This window comes from Ctenocephalides felis, unplaced genomic scaffold, assembly GCF_003426905.1.
Source record: "Ctenocephalides felis isolate EL2017-DRISC unplaced genomic scaffold, ASM342690v1 CF-g0.4_SCAFFOLD_01170, whole genome shotgun sequence".
Classification (NCBI taxonomy): Eukaryota; Metazoa; Arthropoda; class Insecta; order Siphonaptera; family Pulicidae; genus Ctenocephalides; species Ctenocephalides felis.
This window is the reverse complement of record NW_020537324.1, coordinates 50,257,490-50,282,245: the sequence shown is the minus strand read 5'-3', so window position 1 is coordinate 50,282,245 and position 24,756 is coordinate 50,257,490. Positions and strand designations below refer to the sequence as shown.

Genomic DNA, 24,756 nt, shown 5'->3' with positions numbered 1-24,756 from the left:
AGACTATAAATATAGAACTGGTTATTAAAAACTTATTTTATTTCATCACTAATCGATATTGAACCTATGATTTCATTATACTTTCTTAGTGCTCAACTTGCCCCACCTATGGGGTGCATTGAGCATACTTGACTTTTTGCATTTAAACAGCTGTAGCTTTTAAATTTTACTTATTACCAAAAAATAGTATTAACACTTTTGTTAAGCGATAAACAACAAATCCATTAAGCCGTATAGCAATTTATTGAGACTTTTCTTTGAGGTGCTACATCCGTTTAAGTGAAAATTTGCTCAACTAGCCCCGCCCTACCCTACTCATTTTCTCAAACTTTGATGAATTTTTAAAATTAAACTACTTGTCGTAAAGCCGTAATATTTCAGTAAGTTTTATAAGACCATGATATATATCGCCAAAAAAAGTTTCATAAAAATTGGCTTACATTTTTTTTTCAACAGTTAATTACAAGAAAATGGCTCGATAGATTTTTACCTAAAACTAATCCGTATCATTGCCAACTAATATCTTTCGAACAGTTTTTGATTTTTTAAAATCGATTCGGTAGTATGAGCTTAAATGTGGACGAAAAGCTTAACACTTTTCTCCAAATTACAAAGAAACGGCTCGGCAGATCGTCACACAAAACTGACAAACGATTGTCCTCATTGAGTTACATCGAATGGCTTTTAAATTTCTGAAATCAGTTCAGGCGTTTTTGAGCAAACGTCGATGAAACTCAGAAACGCTAGTCCTCATCTAGATACATCGAATGGCTTTTAAATTTTTGAAATCGGTCGAATTGTTTTTGAGAAAACGTCGATTTACGGCAAAAAATCTGTTCACATACACGAACACACATACACACACATATACTTTTTCCAAATTTGGTCTCATGACTGAAACGTGGTGGCTTGAAACGTCGAGAAAACAAAAAATTAGCGAATCGGATTTTTTGATGAAAACATAAACTTCTCATTCGGGCAGTTTCTTAAAATAATTTATATGGTTTCTGAAAAATTTCCATCCAATTTCTTGTTTTTTGTGAAGTTTGAGAATTTTTTTATTATTTTTATTTCCTATTTGTAATAAAGGCATTGATCTTATGAAACCTTGAATTGAATTAAAGAAATTGATTTTTATTACAGCTAATAAAAAGAGTTCAACAATTTACTCCAGTCGTAAAAATCGTTTGTCTGACAATTTTATGTTTGTTGAATTTTCTTTGAAATATAAAAGTTTGCTTTGAACATTTTCAATTTTGATACGGCAATTCAACAATTTTTTAACAAGAATCAAGTTTATTATAAGACAAAATTATGACGGTTTGACAGACAACACGAAGAAAACGTTATTTTAAATCGTTTTTATGGGTTGATCGGTTTTCTCAGAGTATCCATTATCGCATTTTCTTCACCTTTCTCGAACGACTGGTACCTTCTCCAATACTTAATCTTTCTTTATATCATTAGTATAAATTGAATGTTATTTGAACCTTTCAAATCGGTTGGTTGAAAACATTAAATAAATACTATATACAATCATACATCACTCATAAATACTCTATTTATAAAGTATGCCAAAATGACCAGAATCAGAAATTACATTTCATTTTTGATTTATTCGCAATTGATATAACTTACTCTACTGGAAGTTAATTAGGCGGTTTCTAAGAAGAGATTCTAAAAGAAATCTTTATCTTTAAACTTTTTTCTTAGTATTTCGGTTGATTTAATTTGGAATCCCATCCTTTATTACTATTATTAAGTCATCACATGGAATTCAGTGAACAAAATAAAATATAGTTAATATTTGTTAAATTTACATCTGGCTATTTTATACCTACATACCGTGGCCGTACAGATAATTCTGTGTTTTCATTATTAAGTACAAACAATTATAAAATATATAGAATTTTTAAATATATATAATAATATATTCAGATTAAAAATTATCTGTGCAATTATAGTAATATAAATAACTAACTGTGTTTACAAAATAATGATAAAACATTAATTAATTGCGATATTATTCATGCTATTATTCATTCGGCAGTGCGATCTATAGCCTGTAGAACTTATAATTAAACATTCTTCAATTCCAGCATATTTTATTCATTACTCATAATTATCATTTACAGTATTTATGAAAACAATGGATTTAAACTAGATATTCAAATTATTGCGATATTTATAATTTCTTCATTAATTGACATACATTTAAATGTTAACATTTGTTGTTAGGTAACTTTCAGTATACTAATTAAGTGTGAGATTTGTATAATGGTGATCGTTAATTAAACCATCTGAATATATAAAGAGGTTAAATTTGTGAATTATATTTTTTTGCTTGTAGATAAAGGTAAATATTACAAAATTTTATTTTAATAGATAAATTTTAATTTCAAATAAGAGTGACCTAAAGTTTCAATACTGGTACTGAACTTTACAAATTGGTTTTAAGAGAAGAATTTATTATTGAAATTATAATAAGTAACACCCAGCTTAATATGCGGGGGATACGTTCTATAAAAGTAGAGCGTAATGCGAAACAGCGCTAAACGAGATTATCTTTACATGGAAATATTAGGGTTAGGGAAAGATGGCTTAGAAATTGGTTAGGTATTAAATTTAAAAAGTATGTTTTTTTAAATAAAAATAAAGGCAAAAATTTATTTCTTAAAGTCCGAATTAATACCACATTATTATTTCTCGCAAAAATGAAAACAAAATATAAATAACAACGAATATTCTTTAAAAACAAGTGAAATTTATGTGAAAAAAATTATTTGTCAGTCATATGTAGTTAGCCTTCCGCGTTTTCAATGTTCTGCCTTTTTGTGATAAAAGCATCTAATGTTGCTTGTCTATTCTTTTGTGTTATGTTCTTAAAAGTTCTTCATAAAAAGATAAAGCATCTCTAACACCACGCCCTTACTCTTGAGCCCCTATCAAAAATCGGATTATTTTCAATGACTTTTGATCCATTATTTCAGTTATAGTAGACAAACTCCTTTTTACAAGCGCTATCGAAAGTTCATGTTCATGTTCAGGTAATTTCTTGAGCTTATTATTAGAAAAACTGCGCTGCTCTTTGAATTATTTGTTCCACATTTACTCCTTCAAAACTTGGGTTAAAATAAAAGAGCGCTAAGCCGAAACAGCGTTAACCGGGGTGTTACTGTATATCGTTAAATTCTTTAAAATGCAAATGCCTAATAGTCATTTTTGATCCTTAAATTACAATTTGCACTTTCTACTGCGAAACTGCTCTGTACATGCCTAGACTAATAACCAAAGACGAATCATTCTAATTCATTGATGTTATTGTCTCAGAAATCAACTAAGTCGAGAATGAAGTTTTGGAAAATAATAAAATTTATTCACATTATTTTTTTGAAATTAAGAAAGATGAAAATCGTTTAATATTTTTGAGTAAATATAATACTGAATCTAATTCGTATATATATATATTAGGGTGGTCCTTAAAATGGTAATTTTCGAATTTCTTTGCTCCCAGGGGCTCAAATGGTTCCAAATAGATAAAAAACAATTCTCTGAAAGTTTTAGCTCTTAATATTAACGTTTAGATAGAGCGCAATTTAATCAAACTTCGTATGGAAAGAGCATGGGAAAAATTTTGAAAATTTAAAAAAAATGTTTTAGGTATAACATAGCGACAAATGAATGAGTTTTATTCATTCATTTATTCGCTAAATTACATCTGAAAAACATTTTTAAATTTTTGAAAAATTTTTCATGCTATTTCCATACAAAACTTTGATTGAATTGCGCTCTATCTAAACGTTAATATTAAGAGCTAAAACTTTCAGAGAATTGTTTTTTATCTATTTAGAACCATTTGAGCCCCTGGGAGCAAGGAAATTCGAAAATGACCATTTTAAGGACCACCCGAATATATATATATATATATATATATATATATATATATATATATATATATATATATATTATTCATTTATTATTATACAGCATTCAGAACAGTAATTACATTCTATGAGCTGCTATGCTAATCTATATAAACTAAAAATAATAAACTAAATAAGAAAAAATAAAGATAATAACGAAAATAGTAATTATAATAATAGATAATAATAATAAATAATAATATAATAATACTACAAAAAACATTAAATTAACTAACTTATTTTGATGATTTACTATAAAAAATATAGAAATTGTTCAATTAAACAATTTGCTAGATTAGGATATTATCCATTGGTGACTTTCGCTTGAGTCTCCTGGAATGTGGTACTTCAAGCAGTTGTGTAACTATTTTATTTGGATGGGCTAAAAATATATGATTAACAATTATATTATCCAAATTTCTATTAAAAATCATATAATTTAATCTACAGCAGGCTATGTTTGTTTTCCTCCACCGTAATGATTTTTTTTAATCATTCGTTGCACTTAAGAAACCAAATGGATATTTTTCAAAAAATACTTTTCATCTTATTTCCCAAACAGTTGGAATCATAATTTCTGAAAATAATGATTTGTTCACACCGCTGTTTAAATTGTTTTGATATTGTATTTCATAAATGCATAGAACAAATTCATAAATAGTTTTGTATCAAAAATCAAAATGTTAACAAAGTTTTAAAATGTTAAGATACAAAAATATTCGTTTTCGATTTCATTATTAGAGAGTTCAAAATTCTATTTTATTGCATCGGTTATATATATGCGCCATTCTATTTTATGATATTTTTATGGAGGAAATTTATTGCAGAAACATCGCACGTTATTGCAGCTTATAGAAATTTCGCTGTCTTTCATAAAAATTCAAATATATTTTATTAAGTTTAAATTGTTCTCGTTTTGTCGTATGTGCATTTTTATGAGAGTAAAAAAATAGATAATACAACACAGTTGAAATTTATGCAGGCGAGTTTTACGTTTACTAGAAAATAGGATTTTTTATATAATATTTATCATTTCGTTATAAGTTATTAATTGGATTTATTTATTTTGGAAATGTCGAACTAATAAATAATGTCTTATGTCATATTCGATTCGCATACGTTGTGTTGTGACACATGCGAAAAGAATTGTCCAAATTGGATATGGATCAATAAAACACATTAGGATAACTTAAAACAATTTTATTTCGTATTAACTGAAGACAATAATCATTTCCACTTAATGATTCTTTAAATGCATGTTACAACTTGTAATAGACCTCTGTTCAACAACATATGGTAAATTATTTTATTCTAAAATTCAAAATTTTATTAATTTTAAATTTTTTTAATTCAATTTGAATTGTGTTTTCTCGCTGTTTTTTGACAGCGATTTTTTATTAACCGAAGAAAATTTGTGTTGTTTCACTATTATTGCTTAATAATTTTTATACGTGCTAATGGTTTCAATAAGTTTTTTTAAATTGCAAACTTTTTCTGTATATGCTAAACTTTATTTTTTTTACAGGCGCAGACAGACTTATAAATTAACATGGCTTTTGCAGGACTCAAGAAACAAATTAATAAATGCAATCAGGTAAAATTAAATCTTTTACTTACTTTTTAGTTCACCGTCTCGTGTCAAAACTCATTTTATCTAATTTTCATAATCATGCATTGAAAGAACAAATATTGAATGCAGAGTAGTTGCAATGCCCAGAATGGAATTAAATATTGAATGAAATTATTATCAAATGTTTATTCATTCAGATTCATAGCCATTGAGAAATATTAGTATCTTTTAGATTTTTTTGCTAATAATATAAACCTTCAAAGACACACATAAGAGATTTCACCTACCTACTTAAATACACACACACGTGTGTATATCTATATATATATATATATATATATATATATATATATAATTATTTTTTTCTTATAAAAAATATTTCATCTTTAAAAATGTGATACTTCTCGACTATTCAAGCGTGTTTACTAAAAATCTATATTATGCATTATGTATTAACAATTCATAAACACTGGATTTTCCAGCACTTGATTAATAGATCGATAATATTTTCATAATAATTAATTAAGGGTGGTCCTTAATATGGATGTTATGATTGATAAAAAAATCTCTGAAAATTTTAGCTCTTAACTATTAACTCTATTAACATAGTCCCTACTTCAACCAAAGTTTCTTTTTCTTGGTTCTTCTTCCTAAGTAAATACTTATTGTATGAAATATATCAAATTTTAATTGTATTTTTTTTTATTTATGATTAAATTATGAAACAAATGGAATTTTACCTATGTTATTTTCATAGAAGCTTTGGTTGGGGTGCAGACTATCTTAAAGTTGATATTAAAGCTAAAACCTTCATAGATTTTTTTTTTATCAATTTGGAAGCATTTGAGTCCCTGGGAGTAAGGAAATTCGAGAACATATATTATATTACATGTTAATATTTCAATCACAACTTTCAGTCCATTATGTTCGGTGAAGTACTAATTACTGAACTTCAAACTAATTTGTATCATACAGTGCTTTTTGGAAGTGATATTCGATTACCACTGTTGTGATAACCTATAAACTCTAATAATTTTGGAATAATTTCCTATCGAACATGTAGTACAGCTTTGTTTTGGCGCTAAAGTGATTAGAGTACCTACCTATGTTGGTGCACACGTAATTAATTTTAATATGTTAAGTGGGTAAATGGCTGATATATTCTATTACGGCTGATGATACTGTATTATTACTGTATCAATATTATAATAACGCTTCCACAAATCATGTAGTTAATATCGTTGTTTTTGATTAGGTATATACGAGGTGTGTTCAAAAAGTACCCGGAATTTTTAAATTTCGCGGGTCTGGAGTGTCTGATTGTCAAAATTTTTTTTTTATTGTGTTGGTATACATGCCCCTAAAGTATGATGAAATTTTCAGCTATATTCACTGTTTACTTTGTCTGTGGTAGTCGCTAAGGTTCGACGTGTTTTTCTGAGCTCGGCGATTTTTACAATGGAAGAATTGAAAAGTCAAAGAATTTGTATTAAATTTTGCGTAAAAAATGAAATAAAGTGTAACAAAGTGTGTGAAATGTTACAAAAAGCCTATGGTGAGTCTGCTATGAAAAAAACAAGTGTTTACGAGTGGTATAAGCGTTTCCAAGATGGCCGCGAAGACGTTGAAGATGACGAACGCTCCGGTCGACCCAGCACGTCAACAAACGATGAAAATGTGAAAGAAGTGGAAAAAATGGTTATGAATGATCGCCGAATCACAATTAGAGAAGTTGCTGATGAAGTTGGCATATCAATTGGCTCATGTCATAACATTTTTTCAAATGTTTTGGGCATGAAACGAGTGGCAGCAAAATTCATTCCAAAACTGCTAAATTTTGACCAAAAAAGCAATCGCATGAACATCGCTCAAGAGCTGTTAAATGACGTCAACAACGATCCAAGTTTACTTGAAAGGGTCATAACTGGTGATGAAACATGGGTGTACGGTTATGATGTCGAAACCAAAGCCCAATCGTCCCAATGGAAGAGCCTAGGTGAGCCAAGACCGAAAAAAGCACGTCAAGTTCGATCGAATGTCAAGGTTTTGCTTACTGTTTTCTTTGATTATAACGGCATAGTGCATCAAGAGTTCTTACCACAAGGTCGTACGGTTAATAAGGAGTATTACCTTGAAGTGATGCGACGTTTGCGTGAAGCAATCCGAAAAAAACGCTCCGATTTATGGAAAAACAATTCATGGCTGTCACCACGATAACGCACCTGCTCACTCGTCGTTGCTTGTTCGTAATTTTTTGGCCAAAAACAATACCGTAGTCATGCCCCAACCTCCATATTCACCAGATATGGCTCCGTGTGACTTTTTCCTATTCCCAAAGTTGAAGAGACCCATGAAAGGACGGCGGTTTTCCTCGATTGAAGAAATAAAGGCCGAATCGCTGAGAGTGCTCAAGGACATATCAAAAAGTGAATATCAAGGGTGCTTCGAAAATTGGAGAAAACGCTGGCATAAGTGTATTATATCTGGGGGGGACTACTTTGAAGGGGACCACATTAATGTAGACGAATAAATAAATATTTTTTTGAAAAAACGAAAATTCCGGGTACTTTTTGAACAGACCTCGTATTTATTGAAACTGATGCTCATTATCAAAGGATTAGCTAAAATTAATGGAAATTTAGATGAAGATAACATCTGTGTTAAATTTAACGAATGCCGATATTTATCGCTGTTGTCTTGCCTCATCAGGTATTGAATTTTGACAAATTATAAAGTCGAGTATTCATTTGCTATGATAGTGAAGACTATGAATGTAGAAGATACTACATTGATTAAATTTTGTTTGGCATCATTCGTTAAAGACATTTTTATACTTAAGTAGTAAGGAGACTGTGCGCAGTAGGAACAGTCGTCCTGACAGCTAAGTTATACTGATTTTGATTAAGGGTACAAAGGGCGAAAGTATGTTTGTTCGAACAAGTTTACATTATTGCATTGATACATTATTATTAGCATGTATTGCTTTTAAAGAGTCAACGTACGTTTTTTTGTTCGATTTCTTTTCATGATAACTGTTACTTGTATATACATAGATCACTTTGTTTGTCATTTTGCTGTAAGTTCAACATTAACAGTTAATTGCCAACAATTAGTTTTGTATTACGTGACATATGTTGTGATATGTATTAACTTCCCGTAGGGTAGTTATAGTAATGGGCCGAACATCGAAAATGAAAATTTTTGCATTTCTCGACGTTTTGAAGGTTTCTGACCATTTTGGCATACCTCAGTAAAAATGAATGTGTGTGTTTGTTTTTCGTATGTATGTCCGCATTTTTTCGTTTACGTTTTCGGGCGCAAGGATCAACAGTTTTGAATGATTCAAAAAACATTCGACTCCTATTGATAGGGAGATATGCTGATTAGTTTTTGGTAAAGGCAGGTCCAGCCGTTACGACAAATCGAGTTTTTGTGAGAACGGAGTATCCGATTTGAATGATCTAAAAAACATCAATTTGTAATGATTGGGCGAAGAGATGATTATTTTTTAGCAAAGGCAGCTTCAGCCATTTCAAAGATTCAAAGCTAAATGTGCTAAAAATGGCAGTTTTTGAAAAAACTGCTTGTTTCAACAAAATAATTGCTTTTGGAAAAAAAAATGTTTCTAATTTTTTTTCTAGATTGTTTTTTGTATACCGAAAATAATTCAGGTTTTAATTTGAATTCTGTTCTAATATACTTTATTCTGTTCTAATATACAAATAATTTCAACTTTGCAATTCAGCTTCAAAATGTCAATATTAGACAATGTTACTATAATTTATTAGACAATATTTCTATAATATCTTATTTATAAAAATCTATATGAAACCATTTAATTTTCCTCGATCATTTCGTTACGTTACGGGAAGTTCCAGCAATTTGCCTTAAGGCACGATGCCATACACCTCACTAGTTTCTTGTTTTTTTTTTGGGCGAAAAAGAAAGAAAGGAAACTGAAAATTCAATACAAGAAAACAAAAGATTTCACAAAGAATTCTTGTTTAAAAAATATGTTTTCTTATATTATATTGTTATATTATATTCATAAGCCTAGTGTTAATGTTAATGTTGTGTTGTGTTACATATTTTTGTTAATGAAAATCGTTATTGTTTTGTTATTTATAGTTATTGATTTTAACTTATTTTTACGTCTGTCACAACCGTCTTTGGTGTGTGGACGGTTGTGCCACCCGCCCTTTTCTTGTTGATTTGATTTTATTATACTGTTCAAGGACAGTATTTTAGTGTTTCAACGTAGACAAATGTACAAACCATCATTTAATTCACTTTTACTTTTAGTCCCAGTTAACTGGTAAATTAACTAAATTAATGCTGGTAAAAAAGTGACACAACCAAACTCAGTTTCCCCCATATTTTAAAGGCTGTTCAGTAATCATTTTTGTTTGCTGCTCATTATTTAGTTAGTTTCTCGTATAAATGAGTACGATAGAGTAAATTATTGTTCGATATCGTAACCAACCAAATTGAAGTATCTCAAAGTTCAACCAGCACTGCCTCCGCACGTCCGCTGGTTTTATCTGCTGCGGGTCACCTCGTTAAGCCGGAAGCTTGAACCGCAATTTGTTCAACTTTACCGTTAGCTAATTTAAACTTCAGAATTGAATATCAATATTATTGATTTCATACTGACATACAGTGTAATTTTTCAACACAAGGATCGACTAATTTTTTTTATTCCTAATGTTGTAACTGATTTAAACAGCGCCGCTGACATGTAGTATATTTGGCACATATGGGTAACAGAAATGGAAGAATGCGTAAAATATTCATTAAAGGAAGTATATGCTTCAATACATTTTTAACTATACTGATGATATATCAGGTTGGCATTTTTTAAAAATACTTAGCTACCTATTTTTAATACCAGGTTCAAAATAGTAGCGATGTCTTTTTTACTTGAAAATATGTTTAATGACATGTTTTCAAGTGAAAATAGCCTTTTCCGACATTGATACAATATGTTATTACACAGTGATATCTTGCTCTACGAGCTTCATTTCTTCCATTCTTTCACGCTGGAATGTCGAATTACTCGAATCATCTCGAAGAAATTTTTTTCATATAAATACATTGAAATGACATTAATTCGTTCCAGAATAGCGTTTTTCCTTGATAATAAAAATAAATGAAACTTTATGTTTCAAATCTATATTCGGCAAAAACATATCTAACGAATGGCTAATTACTAAATAAATAATTGGCTAAATTATCATTATACTAGTTGTTGTGCTTAAGAAACTATCCAATAAGTAATGTTTTTTTCTTCAGCTTATTGCATTTTGAAAATGAGTTAGACAGGTTTTGTCAAACAACTCTGATGCTTGACCAGTCGCATCATTTTCGGGGTGATTCTTATTCACAAACTTTGTTCTACATTGCACGAATAATGCACTTATTAGATGAATAATTATTATTGACCTGATTTTTTAAACTTAAAATAAGGGGGTGTCCATTAATCACATGAATTTTTTAGGTTAAGGGGGGTTTGACAAAAAATCACGAAATATCATGGTGGCGAGGGAGGAGTATAGTAGCTTATCACGTGTATTTATTTTCCATCTGATTTAAAAAAAAATCAAACATTTTCAAAAAATATTCAAAAATGTTAGTTTTATTACGTACTTAAAAATATACGTGATGTTTGGTGGGGGAGGGGGGTAATTTTGAATATCACCTTGTATCACCAAGGGGGAGGGGGAGTCCAAAAATCCTTAAAAACTTGCTCACGTGATTAATTGACGCCTCTTAATTTACTTTAAATTTTGTATGATAGTAATGAACACGGCTTTATATACGAAAATTTCTGTTACAATTTATTTTAGATGAATCTGTTTTATTTGCACCGCCATAAGTTTACGTTACCCCGTTCACTCGCACATATCTAGATTGCTCGAATTTGAGCAATGAATCTCTTTTTTAGTGGCTCTTAATTTGAATTTTGCTCGTAAAGCAAACGAGCCGCTCCTTTTGCATCAGGTCGCTCGTAAGGCGGACGTACCACTGTATTAGCACTATTCGAAAAAAGACCAGCATAAAAACTTTTTATCAAATAGGTAGGACAATAATAGTGTCGCCTGCTAAAAAGCCAAGTTTTGTGATTGCTGTTCAACAAAAATGAATTTTTTTATGCACATTAAATTTGCTAGAGCAGCCCCAAAGCTTTATTCGGTATTACTAAATAGGATTATCGTTTCATAAACCAAGATTTTATTTTCAAGTTCTAATTTTGTCCGATAAGCCAAGGAAATTTTCTCACACTGGAATCTAGTAATTCAATTTTTATCGTAATTTGGTATGTGATGGCATTAATATCTTTTATTGGTGTAACGAAAACAAGAACAAAAATTCAATTATGAAAATATTTTGTTTTGAATTTTTACTAAAAGATTATGCATATTATTGTTTACAACAATCTGTTGTTTTCATCTCCTTGAAAGATCACGAATTTCTGAATAATTTTCGTTTAATATTCGCGACGTTCTTATCTCATAAACAAAATGAAAAAATAAAATTACACGCGTTTTCTGTTATCAGTTGGCTCTGTTTGTATCATTGCAACACGCGCGGAAGTAGTTTCGATATATGTTCTGCGATAATTTATAATTATCAAAACGTCTGCGTTTGATATTGATGGCCGCATCTGGTCATTGTGCTCTCATATAGGTTAATGCTGATTGGCTGTTTTAAAACTGAATAATTTATTAATTAGGAACTAATTTACATATATCAGATAATATTTCCAATTTTTTAACACATTTTTGAAACATCTATAGTTTAATTTACCTTGAGATATGTGATTACGGATTATTTTCTGCAAAAATTTTATTGGATTAGGTGGTTATGAATATACTAGCATTTTATTAATATCTTTTTAAATAACTTTCAGTTAATACTGTTTTTTACTGATAAGAGTGTTTTCATCTTCTTTTCACTGATAAAAGTACCTAATGATATGTATATGCGGATCGTCTAGCTTCGATGCAATATGATTGATCAATAAAATAATTGTAAATAAATAAATGTAGGATGATCACACGCTTTCAGTAACTGAATCTGTAATGGGTTATTTGATTCAATTTAGAATCCTATTTTTGAATATACAATCTTACTTTACATCTGCATATGAGTTTCCAATTATGAAATATCAATTTACTAATGCTTTATGACTTATTACATAATAGAACAAATTTGTACTTATAGTTTATTATGCATAGGGTATATACTGGGCATGCATTCTTTAATTTGTTGTTAAAAGGAAAAATTTGAAGTTTATTGGAAAAAAAATTAAATTCTTTTTTTTTATTTTGAATTAATTTAAAATTGTGAATAGTCAAAAATTTGTAATTTTAAACCGATTAATAATTTTGTAGCTATAGTAAATAATTGATTATACGTGAAAAGCCTTTCATAGTGATAATAAACCACTGCCTAAACTTTATTAGGCATACCTAAAGCTATACATATACACGTAGAGAAAATTTTGATGTAGGGGGATTATCGTATTAGAAATGCAAATGTTATATTTATATTTATATTTATATTTATATTTAAATGTTATAATTTATAAATATTATTTCTTTTTCGAATATATCGAAAATATCTACCATTACATTCAATTTACCCAAAGCGTATGGGTTAAAGTCGTGTAATTTTTTAATTTGCCCCCTTGAATTTAAAAATTGCCCTTCTGTAGGGCATGCAACCCAAAGTGGATATTACTGGATTAAAGAGTAAAACCACATTTGGAAAATGTTTCTCCTTCAGAAGAGATGTTTTTCGCCCAGATCGTGGAATCAATAGTGCTTTCTAGCTGAGTTTCCATTGACCTATAACTATTCAACTTTATTAATACTTCTGGCAAGCAACGAAACGAAATTGCCGTAAATTATCTTGTATATATTGGTTCGCTGGATATCTTCCAAAGGTCACAGAAAGGATGTTTTGCTCTTAATAGAAAAGCGACTGTTTTACATATTAGTTTGGTTGATTTTTTTTATTTCTTGTGCCACTGTTTTTCATATATAAGATAGGAAAAAGTAAGTTTTTTAGTGCCTATAGAACTTTTTGCTCATTGTTCGTCACTTTGAAAATCACGGGATTTATGTATAACCTTTATTGGCTTCATTTTCATTTCTATACATTTCCAAAATTCATGCAAAATTTTGAATATTACATATATGTTGAAACACATGAATAATGTTACCCTATAAATTGAATCTTACTTTCAATTGTAGTTATTTTGATATACAAAATATGTTTGATTTTTCTATTATTTTATTCATGAAACTTTATTTCAATATGAATAAAAGTTCTAACCTTTTACATGCCTTAATGAAGAGATTAGCTTATTTAATTCATTAGTAAACTTGAATCAGATATATTCCCATTGCATATTTTTATTAATTTCTCGATGATCAATATGTATATTCTGAAACGAAACCATTTTCGTTAGGTTTTGTTTCACATCTTATAAATTAATGCTTTGTGTAGAATCTACTTAATGTTAATTTATTGATAATAGACAAACAATATAAAATGCAAATGCATGCATTTCTAATTTTTACTATTACTGTCGATACTGTACACAATTGGAATGTATTAGTTATGGAATTCTATAAACCTCAAAACACAATGGTCAAATGATTTTGTTTTTTTCCCCCTAAAAGTTCACTTGTTGTTTTTAGGATAGGTGTAAAAATAATATTATAATTTTCTTAAATATTATGTATTAATTTTCTTATAATATTATTGAAATGAAAACGGATTATTTTTATATTCTTTAAATTCCATCAATTATTAGAGTTTTTCTAAAAGTATTGTTAAAATTGACATTCCTGAAATTGATATACCTTAAATTGATATATTGTGAAGAAAGTCAGAAAACTAATTATTATTAACGAATATTTCAACACATTTCGCGCATTCTTTGAAAAAGTTATCATTAAAATTATGAACACCCGTGGTATTATCTTTATTTTAAATTGTATGTTGCATTCTTTTTTATTCTGAGTATTAGTTAAATTTTTTTGTAGTATTGGAAATTGCAATTATATGGCAACTATGTGTAAAGTTTCTTTATTCTATTTTTGGAGACATTAATAAGACCTACAAATATAAGTTTGTATTTAAATTTAAAACGCACACACACACATATATATACATATATATATATATATATATATATAATTTTTTCATTGAAATCGTGGTAATATAAACTATCAAATATTTAAAATATTTTTGATCAAGGTAATAAGTACTTATTACGCTCTTTATGATTTGTATACAACAAAATTCATTTTTTATTTCAGCATTATAACATTCATAGGTAAACAGTTATTATCTTATTTCTATGTATTTTTTATCTTGGAATAATATCCAGTGATAATATTTTTATTTGAACTATAAAATTTTCAATTGTGTATGATTTTGTTCATAATGTGTACAAATGCTACAGCGAAAGCTATCATAAACTGACACTGATTATGAGTTTCACGCCGCTGAATCCCATGTAAGAAATAATCAGAGCAAGGAAAACGTCGTGATCCATAATAAATGTTATTTAGTACGAATCTTAAGTAAGAGTCTTCATTAAAATGAAAGCGAAATTAGCTTGTGAAATAGTAATAATTTCAGTGAAGTGCGAACGCATTCGCCGGCCTAAGAATTCAGTGCTTATGAGATACTTCAGATATTAATTCAAATATGCTATATTTTAGAGCAAGTTCATGAATTTTATTACTTATTATAATAAAAAATTACATTACTATTAGACATTTCAAGTACAAGCTTGAATTGACACAGTCGGTCGACACTCTTGCGAGCTTTCTCAATAATAATTTCAACAGAAAATTTGAATGATAATAAAATCAATTTCAAAATTTGTTCAATTTAAAATACAGTGTATACCAACATTTTTTGTAACAGAATAAATAAGATAGAAATTGTTTATTCATTAGAAAAGTACATATAGATATAGATATAGATAAACGCACTTCTGATTCTGGCAATATTATTCGATCTACATTTTTATTGCTGTTTAGTATAGTGGAACACTTGTGATATAAAAATTTAATTGTTAAGAAATCCAAAGTTGAACTCCAAGGAAAATTCATTATTTCTCTATTTATTCAATTTGTTTATTCATTTATTCGTTGTCTATTTATTCAAACCGCTATTACATACTTGCACTTTTGTTTTTTTTCTCAAACTTTTTTTCTAAATCTACTTGGTTTTGTACGCTGATTTCAAATATATCGTCCGTTTTTTCTGTAACAGCTCCTGTTTTTGAGTTTTGGAGAACTACCCTCATTAGTCATTTTGGCTATGATTATTGCAGTTTAACAAATAACTAAGAGTTTTATCTGCTGCTCTTTAAATATGGCTCCGACTTTAAGATGTTGTGTGCATAATCAGAATAGGTTGTGATACATCTGTGGTAAATATATGTTTTCGACAAATACCAATAATCTATATCAAACTGCGTAAAGGCAGCGTATTTCAACCATTTTGAAATTGAATTGCGCAATTAAGATAAAACATGAGTTTTTATACGAAGTTCCAAAATTGCATAGTGTGTCTATTTTAATGTCTAAAAGGAAAAGAAATGCTATAATTTTAATACTCCCGTCATTTAGGAGAAACCTCAGAATCGCCGCGACGACTGTTTTTTCTGTGTGGTAAATTTCAATGGAATAAATTCAGGCTATAGAAGCAAATGGTCATACCTCATAACCGCAATGGTTTTGTTAACTACTTCAGATCAGCTATACGATGTCTATCCATGCTGATGGTGATCAACCTAAAATATCGATTCCTTCTGCCTACCATAAAATGGATTGAGAAACCAACATTAAAAGAAAAAATAGCTATACCTATCCATGCTGATTGTGATCAACCTAAAACATCAACCCCTTCTGCCTACCATGTAATGGATTGAGAGATCAACATTAAAAGACAGCAAGTGTTAAAAATTTATATATTAACTCATAAAAAATCCATGGTTCGTGAATTCTATGAATAATATCGAGAAAACTAGGGAATCAGGCGAGATAATTCAAGATATCAGGACTTAGGAGGTGCGATATCAAGGAAAGTGGGACGTCCACATGATAGCTGAAAAATGTTGGCACTTTACCACGAAAAGACGTTTGGAGGCATAAAATAAAATATGTGTTATTTTTTATTGTGATTTGAGGTAATACATGCACATTAGTATATCTTAAAAACTAGATCTGTCATTAAAGTTATGTTACTTTTTTGGGGATCAGCGTTCTCGAATTACTTCAAAACCATCATAACATCTGAGGAAAAAATTTCACTGTCACGCTGTGTAATCATCATAATGAGACTTATGTTACTTCGTGAATAATGTCTAGTTTTTATTAGCTATTTGTTTGAACAGTAATCAGAACTTAAGAGTTGTATGAGCTGTTGTGATGATGCTTCTGAACTGTGTAGTTTTTTCGAAGACGGATGGCTTATCTCTATTTGAACCCAACGGATGGCTTATCTCTATTCGATATATTTTTTAATAGAAGTTTCAAATAAGGGTTTAAAATTGAACAAAGCAGATTACTCCTTATTGTTTATGTTTGACCAGGGGTTTTCTGCGCAACTTGTTACGCATACATAATTTGTTACACAAAGCCATCGGATAAGAAAAATGCAGTGCCTTGTTAACCAGATAGATATGTCTACAAAAATCTAAACAATTACGTCTGATTATAATATTTTGTATGCATTTGACTTCTTAATCATTTACAAGGAGTATTCTCCAATTTATTCCAAAGCACAAAATATGTTTGTATTGTGTCTGATAACAGTAGGGGGAAGTCCCGTAACGCCGGACAGCACCTAATACCGGACACTCTATTTAACACGAATTTTTTAAGCTAATATAAATCTTTTTACATCAAAATACAAGTGAAAGGAGCGCGGGGTGCACATAGGTGCAGGATCACCCGCCAAGACTCACCTGTGGCGCACACGGCCACGGCGGGAGCAACCCTTTGCTGTTTTAGGCGCAAAATCACGGCGTCACCTAAAAATCAATGGAAGTAATTCTAGTATATTTATGCTTTTATATTTGAGTGGCATCCAATGATAAAAGTAGTACTTGATTGTTATCCGTAAAATGATAGAATATTACTAGATATTTTAAACAATTTTAGTAGGTATCACCAAATGAACAAACATGTCTGTCCCTTAGCATCGGACACTAAGTCGTCCCTTTGCGCCGGACAGTAAACATGTTGATATTTCTTGTGAGAGTTGACGTAATTTATTTTAATTATTTAATTTTGTTCTGTATGAGTGCTAAGGGTCATTACATACCCCCATTTTTTGTATTTCCTAGTCAAAGAATGAAAATCTTATGATGAATGCTCTAGCTAAGAGCATCTGTGTGGCCCAGCCAGAAGGGTGAATAAATAGTGATTTTTTTGCAATATCTAAGAATATTTGTCAAACACAAATGTGCAGACATTTTAGAGTGTGGAGATGGCTACATATGTGATTAATGCAGGTTATTTTGAAATGTCCGGTACTAGGTGCCACTATTTGAAATCATATTTTTTGATACCAAAGTTTGATTGATAGTATTAATTATTTTGTAGTAAAGATTGCAGGTTTTGTTAATTTAGTTTGATATCTAACTTTGTTATCTAACATAAATCATACTTTAATAAACATTTCGTAAAATATTTTTTGATTTATTAATAAATAACCTTAGGTGTCCGCCACTAGGGGACTTCTCCCTACATACACTGCAATGCAGCAGTAATAAGCACTCACCGATTAACTTCGATTATATAGTTTGAGGTTAGCATATGTAGCATTGAGTTCGCGACGCTAGATTTACAAGTCGATCTCAAATCGCCGCTTACCTGGCACTTTATATTACCTGAACGAGTGGGTGATCTTGGCGATACTAATAGTTGTCGCACGGTGATAAGTGATTACATTCATATATATTTGTGGGTGCTGGCACCGTTTAATGACTTGCGTTGGATATCAGGTTTTTGATTCGCCGTTTTCAAATTATAGAGTTATGATGAATACCATTAAGATGACTAAAAATAAGGAATAAAAGAAAAATTGTCAACGTTAGTTAATCACTTTTATTTAGGATCAAAATATCATTCGCGATGTGCATAAAATTATCTATATATCTAATTTAATTCTCTTCTCTTTGTTTTGAAGTAATGTTGCAAATTTCCATATTTTCTATACCTACTTCAAAACGAACTATTTTTGGTATCTTGTCAAATGAAACTTTTGTATTTTGTTTAGATATTTAACTCAATTGCTACGAGCGTTATTCACTTATAAACTATATTATACAATTATTGGAATATCTTTCCATATGTTTCGTAACATTCACAGGGGCGGCGTTTTTTCTCATAATATTTGGTAACGTACAAAATTTATAACATACGAACATGAACTTAACCTTTATCACTGTCGCAAAACTATTAATCGCTTTTTGTTACGAAACCTCATGAAAAATTATCTAATGTAGTTTTTCTTAATTCAAATTTCTTGCAATTTCAAAAAAAGTATAATCTATTTAATTTAAAAAAAATATTTTTAAATAAAAATCAGTTTTTAAGACATTTATTTAAGATCTACATAAAAATCTTCAATTTTTTAAAAGATGACATAGTTTTCTAAAAATACAAATGTTCAGAGAAATTTCTAATGATAATAAATTATAATACAAAAACTTTGTTTGATAAATTTAGAAACGTGATCTCTTTAATCTCCGATCACCAGCCTTTTATTTTCATGTCGCCCTCATCTTTATGATAAATGTCAAAGATATTAAGATTTTTAAGAATGCCAATTAATATATTAAAATCAAAATAAATATTTCATAAAATTAAACTACTAGAATTTCATAATAACTTTAATTTCAAGTAGTTACCAAAGCTCTATTTACAACAACGTACATTTTTAAGCTTCTATTCTTTTTTTGCATTTTTATAAATACAGACATAATGTTTTGACTATACAGTTCCATTATGAATATAGAAAAGTTGATTTTACTAACACTATTATATATACTAATATTAATAAGTCATTGATAACATATTCGGTTTCTATATTTGATTTTTAGTTAATAGAAGCAGACCAGTAATGATTTCTAAAACTACAGTTATTTAAATTTTTATATTATTTCAAAATGTTTAACACGTTGATTAATAATTTAATATTTTTAAAAAAAGATTTTGATTTTTAATAATTGAATATTATTTACGTAGAAATTTGAAAGCTTCTGTGAATTACTTTGATGTCTTGCAACTCTAGTTTGCCTTTACAATCAGTTTACTTCGCTAGCGAGCACACAAGTGCGGAATGTTTTTTTTTAGTAATATAAAAGTACATTAAATATTTCTTTTTCATTTTGAATGAAATGAAATAAATTTTAATATAATTTGTAGAGTTTTTAATGACGAATAAAATTATATCATCACTATTGAGATAAACTTTGTATTAATTTTTCTACAACTGTTTTTTTCCTGCTCTCAGTTTGTTTTCCGTTTTGCTTGTCTATGTAAAAGCATCGTTTAGATAAACTTACAAGTATAATTGATAAACCTTGTAAAATGTATCTTTATATTTTTATCACTTTACTTAACGAATTTTAGGTCATTTTGCGTCTGTAAGTATATTTCTTTGAGTAGTGCAGCATATATATTTACATATTCACATTGCAATTCTATCTATGTGCATATAGTGTTGTATGCGTATGTTTCTCAAATATTTTCTATAAAACTATTAAAGGTTTTGTATGGCATATTTTCTATGTTAAATTCAATTGCTCAGTATTTATGCAAATCATCTCGAGAAATTCGCTGTATTATTGGCAAAAAATCTTAGATTAACGTCAAAGTATTATGCTTAATATGCAAAATCGCGTTTCTCATTGTTTTGTCTTTTCTCAATGCCATATTTTTGTTGTGTGTATTGTACGTATTTATTAACCTTGTCGTTTATTTAATTATAGCATATGTGACTTTGCACGGAATATAACTTTGATGAAAATTAAATTTTCATGATTAAAATAATATTCACTGACTATGCTATTCAGGAGTATAGTTATATCAATTGTACATATATGTGCACATATGCATAACATGTGTGAAATATTTGTCATTAGACATTAAATTCATTAAATTTATCTAAATTTACCAAAATGATCAGTTGTTCTGGCAATGCAGTATCAAACAAAACTTATTAAAGTTTATCTGCGATTTTACAACACGAAAAGTTAATATCATTGATCTTATTTTTTTTAAATTACTCATACTTAAATAAATTAAAAATATAAAAAATTAAGTTTAGTAAAACACTTCATATATTAATTTAAAATTTTCAATTTTTGTATAAATTATATATTTAAGAAAAAAAATCAAGGTGTAAGATTTAGCTTTGTGTCTTGTCTCGACAAGACATTAGGTCCTAGTCGCTCTTTGTACAAATAATTTTATTAAGTTCTGACATCCATTTTCCCGGCAAATACGAGAATACTACATTTTCACGCAGTATAATCCATTTTCACGGTAAATGCGAATATACAACAAGTCGAAAATATATTTGCTATTGAAAATAGCCGCTCTGTACGCTGATGTAAATGCAACGGAAATTCTCACCTGACTTAAGGTAGAATACTTGGAATTGTGGCGAAACTCGCCACTATTAATATAACATATTAATTAATATTACTTTAGATATAAAATTTTAGTACAACAATAGTAGATTTGTGTTTACAAATTATTTATAGATTGCCCCATACAACTAAGAGCATATGCGTGAGCTATTTTTGTTTGTTGATTGGAGTAGGTTCAAACAGCAGTCGTTCTTTTTAAATGACACACTACTTGGTGTTTAAATGCAGCTCGATGTCAATGTCATGTATATTATTAGCTCTAAGTTTGTGAGATAATCTGATCGTATATTTATTTACAAGAAACCCCATGCAATGTATCTTCGGCTATAAACAAATCATATTATTTGATGTGTCCCTTTTATTTTCTAATTTTCTACGTGCCATCCTGATGCAAATTAGTGCAACTTTTTAATTTATAAATATTTTATGTTATGCCTAAACGACATATAAAATTAATAAAATAAAAAAAAACATAATTTGTGCTAGTTTTTGAACTGAGCTATGAAATTTTTGTAATTGGAACTTTTCTGAATTTAGAAAATTTTTAGTTGATGACCATTAAAACAAATATCACGCGTCTATTTAGTTTTTTCATACTTTTCGCAGTAATACTCAAATTAATGTGCTTTAATGGGTACACAATTCTAAAAAAATAGAATATACAATTGGCTTTGATGTTCCCTATTTTTTTTCATGTAATTTGCGATCTGTTAATGAAAACAACATTAAATATAACAATTTAATTGTTATGCAAATAATATTTTTAATTTTTTATTGGAACTTTCCAATATTTATGGGAAAAAATTAAATTTTCACATTGCCTTTTTACATAATTTTTGGTTTTCATATCCAATATTTTTCTATGTTAATTGATTTTAGTTTGAGTTTCCTGTAATAAGTTTCGATTTTGTTTTAACGTATGTAAAGTGTATTGAATGTTACATTACATCACAATGTTACAGTTTATTTAATACCTTTTTTTAATGAGTTACTCACGAATCTCAGTCTCTTCGATGACATTCTCACATGTTGTTGCAAATATGCACTAATTGACAAATGATAGTTTATAAAAAGTGCATGGATAGCGTTTTAAAAAGACTTTTTTATACAAATCTATAGCAACTTCAAATAGTAGTATTTATGAACTAGTAAGTTGCAGATTTTGCTTCATTCGGCCTTGATATTCATCTTTTGCAATATTATCCACATTCTAAATTCTTACAAAATACGCTTACATCAATATATAATTCTATCAAATTTCATTTATATCGAAAATGTTGACATTGAATGTGTTTATAAGGCTCTCAGTACTGCAACTATATTTTTCAATCGCTCATTTTTTTCAATCTATGTTTACACACGGAGCTATCATTTTATTTTCCGAAGACCTTCATAAGACTTTTACCATTATATCTTACCTTTATACCTCATTTTTATCAAATTACATACTGGATAGCGGTTACGATTAATTTTCATGGATTAATCAACTTGCATTTTAATCTGAATCAACAGAAAACTATAATTGTCTTTGGATCGAAAATTAGCTACCCAATTTAACGAAAATAATTCAGACCAAAATTGTTGACAATTATCATGAAGTTACTCAAAATAGATTATGCATGGAACGAGCCTGAATTTCAAAATATTGATATATAATAGCAATAGACCATTATTACAGGCGAAGAAATATGGTACATTACATTACATTAGAAACGATTACAATTTCAATGGCAATTATAATAGTAAATAGCATAGCCATTAGCCATAGTTGGATTTGCTTATATAAAGAAGTGGCAAAATGAACTCGTATACAGTGATAATAATTCGAATTATTTATTTTTTACCCTACTTTCCGTAGGGTAAGTTATAGTAATCGCAAAAAAATCGAAAATGATAATTTTTATATATCTATACTTTTCGGAGGTTTATGAATATTTTGGCATACCTTAGAAAAAATGGATGTATGTGTGTGTGTGTATGTGTGTTCGGATACAAATTTTCGTCGACGATTTCGTGAACACGGATGAAGCGATTTGAATATTTCAAAAAACATACGATTCGAGAACATTCGAGGACTGATCCTATTTTCATGATGGCAGGTCTAGCGGTTTCGGAGATCTAGTAAAAAAAGTAAAAAAAAATGCCATCTGGCGGTCAAAAAATGATCATTAAACATCAAATTATCAGATATTTTATAGAGATTTTAACAATAAGTATAAATTTGTTTACATTCCTGTGGGTTCCATACCAATGCTTATCCGTTAGACGGCGGCGCGGCGCTTACGCGCTTCGATATTTCGTCTCTATGCAGTTAAAACAGTACGATTGCTTTGAAAAAAAAGTTCAGAATTTCCAAAATATTTCAAAATACACTTTTCTTAAAAAAGTCTTTTTTTTCAAAAAAGAAGTAAATTTTTGTCAAAAATTTATAGTTTCTCAAAAATCTAATTTTTCAGAGTAATTTTTTTTTTCAAAAATGTTAATCGTTTTTTAAAAAAATAATCATTTTTGGTACGGGAAGTTCCAGCAATTTGCCTTAAGGCACGATGCCATGCGCCCCACTAGTTTAAATTTAAATTTGAAATTGAATTTTTGAGTGCACTTTTATTAAAATTGGGTGGAAGTGGTCTAGTAACAGTTTTGGTTTTTATAAACATATTAAAGATAAGCATTAAATTTTTTTGATTTGACAATACAAACTTTTTTTTAATGAATGAATAATCATATTTGGCATCAATTTAATTATATCTCGTTAATGTTTGAATAAAATCGTACGTGTCTGTCTTTTTACCAAAGAACAATGGGCTCATGATAATCAGATGATCTTGTGATAACGATACAAATGTAATAATACAATATAATTCAATATTACTAATAGTAATGATAATAATAATAATAATAACTTATATTATGTAACATATAATATTGGTTAAGCCCGCTACCTTGTGTGGACGGGGCCGTGAATTTGAACGCCGCTCTGGATAACCTTACATCATCGTGCAGTAGCAATGTCCATTTTTACTTGAAAACATCAAAATAGATTAAAAATATGTTTCCAATTAAAAATAGCTCATTTCGGATACTGCATTGTGAAATGGCAATGGAAAATTTCTTACACTTCTTCATTTCTTCCTTGAATCGAGTTAGAGTTTGACTCAGCTTGTGGGCCTGCCTTAGCGCAGTACTACCCATTATTAACTTCCCGTAGGGTTAGTTATTGTAATGGGCCGAAAATCGGAATTGAAAATTTTTACATTTCTCGACGTTTTGAAGGTTTCTGAACATTTTGGCATACCTCAGAAAAATGGATGTGTGTGTGTGTATGTATGTATGGATACAATTTTTCGTCCACGTTTTCGGGCGTACGGATCAACCGATTTGAATGGTTCAAAAAACATTCGATTCCTATCGATAAGGAGATGTGCTGATTATGCTTTGGTAAAGGCAGGTCCAGCAGTTCCGGAGATAAAGAGCAAAGAGTGCAGACAATAGAAATCGAGTTTTTGAAAGAACGGAGCATCCGATTTGAATGATCTAAAAAACATTCAATTAGTAATGATTGGGAGAAG

The 24,756-nt window shown here is 29.2% G+C and overlaps 1 protein-coding gene across 1 annotated transcript in view; it reads left to right on the top strand.

Annotated features, from left to right (window-relative positions):
* Positions 1-24,756, top strand: part of LOC113367356 (endophilin-A-like) — a 58,044-nt gene that overhangs the window by 6,139 nt on the left and 27,149 nt on the right. The window contains exon 2 of the mRNA XM_026608968.1: positions 5,449-5,517. Coding sequence (XP_026464753.1) covers positions 5,473-5,517 — 45 coding nt within the window. The 5' untranslated portion in view covers positions 5,449-5,472. The remainder of the gene's footprint in view (positions 1-5,448; positions 5,518-24,756) is intronic.